The 4,889-nt window shown below is 66.5% G+C and overlaps 1 protein-coding gene across 1 annotated transcript; it reads right to left on the bottom strand.

The window, feature by feature from the left end:
* Positions 1–521: 521 nt before the first annotated feature.
* EXOSC4 (exosome component 4) lies at positions 522–3,583 on the bottom strand. The gene is made up of 3 exons (XM_037891776.2): positions 3,367–3,583; positions 2,037–2,243; positions 522–1,368 (listed from the first exon to the last, which is right to left on the bottom strand). Exons 1-3 carry the CDS (start codon positions 3,535–3,537, stop codon positions 1,009–1,011), a joined length of 738 nt encoding a protein of 245 aa, XP_037747704.1. The 5' UTR covers positions 3,538–3,583; the 3' UTR covers positions 522–1,008.
* Positions 3,584–4,889: the final 1,306 nt, after the last annotated feature.

Below are 4,889 nucleotides of genomic sequence, written 5' to 3'. Positions count from 1 at the left end.
ATCAAGCATTTGAGCTCCTCTGGGCAGATGGGTGCTGGGAAAGCCCAAGGCAAGGGCTACTCATCAGCTGGGAATGGCTTTCCCAGACCAGACCCGACCACTGCCCTTGTGCCAGAAGCACTGGGAGCTTCACCAGCACGGAGCCTGGCAGGCCAGAGAGCGATGGTGCCAGCAGGCAGGGAGTTCCTGGCACTGGGGTCACAACTGCCCGTGGTGTTTGAGGACCCTGCCTAGGGACTGCAGCGCCGCCATACCAATGCCAGGAGCAGCCTGCAGCAAGCAGAGGGGATGCCTCGGCTGGGAGGTTCACAGCAGAGTCCAGCTCTCATAGGGTTACTCCTGGGAACTGCCATAGACAGGAACCCTGGCACAATGGAGACTGATATCGCAGAGCGCCAGTCCTTCCTCCAGCACCTGGGAACTGCAAGACTTCAATTCTGATGTATCCCCACCAGCACTGTTTCCCCTTTGCCCTGCACTCAGCCAGAGGAGCAGGCTCCCTTTGCAAGTACAAAATACGATTTGCACCAGAACAACGTTTTATTTAGAGCGTTTTTATAAAAAGGAACTGCCACTGATATCTGGGGACTGAGCAGCTCCTGCCCCGAGCCATGGGACAGCTGCACGCCCCAGGGGATGCACGCCTCAGCGCCCGCGGCCCCTAGGAGAATGAGTGGGCCCAAAGCCTGGGTGTAGGCAGCCAGGGCTACAGACACAGGTAGCAGAGTCAGGGCCCGTCACCCAGTGAGAGACACCAGGTTTTACAGACACTGGCAAGACGTTCAAATATACCAACGTGATGTTACCACCAGCAGAGGAGCTCAGCCTGAGCCCAGCACCGACGTTGACATTGGGGCGTAACAGAACCAGGCCGCTGGACGAAAGGGCACATTGCTGGCATGGGCAATGGCTGCTGGACCGATCCCTTGCTGAGGCCAGGGCAGTGCTCCCTGCCCCCATGCACTGAGTCACATGCAGCGCTGGTCCTAGGCACACATGCCTGTGCGCTCACTCCCCCAGCAGCGTGGTGACCTCGTGCACGTGGTCACGCACCACCTGGTCCAGCACGGCGTACACGTCCTTGCAGGCCTTGCTGGCAGCCTCAATGACCTGCTCCAGGTGGTCCTCGTGCAGCCGCGAGTTCATCTCCAGCAGGGCAATCTGGTCCGACTTGGGCAGCAGAGCGAGGGCTACCTGGGGCCCGCCGGCTGCCTCCTCCACATAGTTGAGGTCGGCCAGCGGCGTGTCCTCGATGAAGCCGGCAGAGCTGGCGCACACGTAGTCTCGCATGGGGATGCCTGCGTCGATGGTGGCCAGCGTGGCTGCATTCACGCAGGCACAGTAATTCCCACCGTCTGCCTGCAGGATCTGGGGAGGCACAGCGCTTAGCACAGAGGGCACAGCAGGCTGCACCCACCCACTCAAGGGACCTGTGTCTGGCCCCACGGAGTTCAGAGCTAGACCCTGCATGCCCACAACCCTCCTTGGTGATCAGTCACCCGCTCAAGACACAGTGCAAGCCCTGTGCAAACTCCTGGTGTTGCTGTCTGAGCAGGCGGTGGAACGAGCAGGGCAGTGAGCAGAACGCAGGGCAGTGAGCAGAACGCAGGGCAGTGAGCAGAACGCACTGTGGCTGATGCCAGCCTGAACCCCACACAAACAACCCCCCTCACATTGGTGCACGAGCCAGTGCCCCAGCCAGGCGAGTGCCCCCCCCATAGGTCACCGCCCCCTGCCCCAATGGCTCAGCTGACGGCTCCTTGTGCCCCTTGGTCACACCATACTACTCCCCAACATGCTCCCTGGGCCCAAGGCCCTTGTAGCAATGGGCAAGGTTTGAGCCCCCTTCCCACCTGCTCCAGGGACCTATTACAGGCATCTGGGGTGGGACATGCCGCCCTGGGGTCAGCACACCAGAGAGGCAGGAAGCTGCCAGTGCTGTGTGAGGAGCTGCAGGCCACAGGAGCCAGGTGGTGCTGAGTTAACCAGTGTAAAGGCCTCATGACTTGGGGGGCCAAGGCTAGAAAACCCCCTACCTGCACGTAGATGTCGATCTGGGAGCGGGGGTATAGCTGGGTGAGGATCGCTGCTTCGAAGGTCTGCTTGAGGTGCAGCGTCATCTCACTGGACTTGCGGTCACCGTGGGGCCGGCGCTTGCGCTCCCCTGTGCTGAAGGTAGCCATGCTGTACTGACAGTTCACCAGTGCCCGGTCATGCAGGGCCTTACTGCGGGAGCCACGCATCTGCCAACAGACAGGGGTAACACGGCAGGGCTAGCAGGCCACATGGTGCTGCAGTGCCCTGGGAGGGGGGACAGGGTCCTGCAGTTTCGGGGAGTCTCAGAGGGATTCGGTGGACAGGTTAGCTTGTCCCATAATATAGGGCTTGCAATACTGGGTGTTATGGACGACCCCCCATTATGGGCCGGGAGGGGGACCAAGGGCACGTTTCCCTGGGGACAGGCCTGCGGAGCAGGGTGAGAGGGGATCTCTCCCACCAGTACTAGGGACTTGAGGCGCACAGTGAACTTGCTAGGGACAAAGCCCTGATGGGTCCCAGCCACAGCTGATCATCTCCGGGGAAGTGGGCTTGTTTGGTGTTTTATCCTACAGCTCGCCTTCCCCCACGCCCAGCTCCTCCATCTGACACAGGGCCAAGGTGGCCAGTGCAGAGGCACAGTCAGGAGTGGGGGTAACGGATGGGGGAGCAGGGCTGGAGGCCTGGACTCCTGGATCTATCTCGAGCTCTGGGGGGAGCGGGACCTAGTGGTTGAGGAGACTGGGGACCCAGACTCCTGGGTTCCATCCCGGCTCGAGAGGGAGTTGGAACTAGTGGCTGGGAACCCAGACTCCTGGGTTCTCGGGGGGGGGGGGGGGGGGGGGCGCTAGTGGCTGGACACAGGACTCCTGGGTTCTCTAGGGGGAATGTGGGGGCTAGTGGCTGGGGACCCGGACTCCTGGGTTCTCTAGGGGGAAAGGGGGGGCTAGTGGCTGGGGACTGGACTCCTGGGTTCTCTAGGGGAAAAGGGGAGGCTCGTGGCTGGGGACCCGGACTCCTGGGTTCTCTAGGGGGAAAGTGGGGGCTAGTGGCTGGGGACCGGACTCCTGGGTTCTCGGGGGGGGGGGGGGCGGGGGGGCTCGTGGCTGGGGACCGGACTCCTGGATTCTCGGGGGGAGGGGCTCGTGGCTGGGGACCGGACTCCTGGATTCTCGGGGGGAGGGGCTCGTGGCTGGAGACCGGACTCCTGGGTTCTCTAGAGGAAAAGGGGAGGCTCGTGGCTGGGGACCGGACTCCTGGGTTCTCTAGAGGGAAAGTGGGGGCTCGTGGCTGGGGGAAGTGGGGGCCCGGACTCCCCCGCCCCCTCACCTCGTGCGGCCCGTACACCACGGCCAGCGCCTTGGTGTTGCCCTGCTCGAGGTAGGCGGAGCCGTCGGCCTGCGCGAACACCCCCATGCGGGCGCGCACCTTGCGCAGCTCCCCGGCCCGGCGCCCGTCCACGCGGTAACCCTCGTCCGACAGCAGCTCCAGGCCGGCCATGGCGCGCTCCCGGCCTGCCCCGCGCCGAGCCCCCCCCTGCTCCCGGCCTGCCCCGCGCCGAGCCCCCTGCCCGCCCCCCCGCCGCTCCCGGCCTGCCCCGCGCCGAGCCCCTTTGCCGCTCCCGGCCTGCCCCGCGCGGGGAGTCCCGCTCCCGGCCTGCCCCGCGCTGAGCCCCTTTGCCGCTCCCGGCCTGCCCCGCGCCGAGCCCCCCCCCCGCCGCTCCCGGCCTGCCCCGCGCCGAGCCCACTGCCCCCCCGCTCCCGGCCTGCCCCGCGCTGAGCCCCTTTGCCGCTCCCGGCCTGCCCCGCGCCGAGCCCCCCCCCCCCGCCGCTCCCGGCCTGCCCCGCGCCGAGCCCCCTGCCCGCCCCCCCGCCGCTCCCGGCCTGCCCCGCGCCGAGCCCCCCCCCGCCGCTCCCGGCCTGCCCCGCGCCGAGCCCACTGCCCCCCCGCTCCCGGCCTGCCCCGCGCGTCACTGTTGTGCGCTGTCTCTGAGCCTCCTGGTGTCTCGAGCGCCCCCCCCCCGGGCCCCAGGGGCGGGGCGGGGCGGGGCGGGCCTGGGGCCGGTCTCTGGGGCGGGCGCCGCAGGGGGCCTGAGCCCCGGGCCCGCCGCACCCCTCGGGCGGGTTCGCCCCGGTGCGCTGGGGGCGGCGCTGCGCGCTCGGACAGCGAGCCCGGGGCCGGGGCCGGGGCCGGGGCCGGGGCGAAGCTCCAGGCGAGCTGATGCCGGCCCGGTTGCCCGCGGGCCCCGCGGTGCGAGCCGCCGCTGCCGAGGGCGCGAGGCCGGAGCCGCGCCGCGCAGCAGGGAGCCCGGCCGCTCAGGCCCCGTCTGTCGGGCCCGCGTCCTCTGTGAGGCCAGGCAAGAGCCGCCAGGGCCGCAGCAGCCGCCTCCCGCCCCCCAGCCCTCTGGGCTTGCGCTGGGGGCTGGGAAGCTGGTGTCTCTCTGGGCCGCTGGTGGCTCGGGCCCGTCTCCTGGCCGCTGCATTTAGCCTTGTCTTTTCAGTTCCATTGATCTGGGGACCAGGCCCAGAGAGCCAGGTGACACCCACACCCCTCTCTTTGTCTGCCCGGAGAGCAAACAGCCCTTTTCCACCTCCCGGTGGCAGTGCAGCACGTGGGGGAAACTGAGGCACACGTGGGGAAACTGAAGCACACATAGGCTTCATAAAAATATTGCAAACTATTCCCCCCTTCGACCGTCAACCCTTTTCCTCCTGCAAGACCAGACTTAGCAGGGTCTCTATAACATGTGACCTGGGGAAGTTCAGGGACCTCTGTGACAAGGCCTCAGCTATAACATTTGCACTCCCCTTAACATGGGCCACTTCCATATCATAATCTTGGAAGGCCACGCT

Source organism: Chelonia mydas, chromosome 2 (assembly GCF_015237465.2).
Source record: "Chelonia mydas isolate rCheMyd1 chromosome 2, rCheMyd1.pri.v2, whole genome shotgun sequence".
In the NCBI taxonomy this organism is placed as follows: domain Eukaryota; kingdom Metazoa; phylum Chordata; order Testudines; family Cheloniidae; genus Chelonia; species Chelonia mydas.
This window is presented reverse-complemented; position numbering and strand designations above follow the sequence as displayed.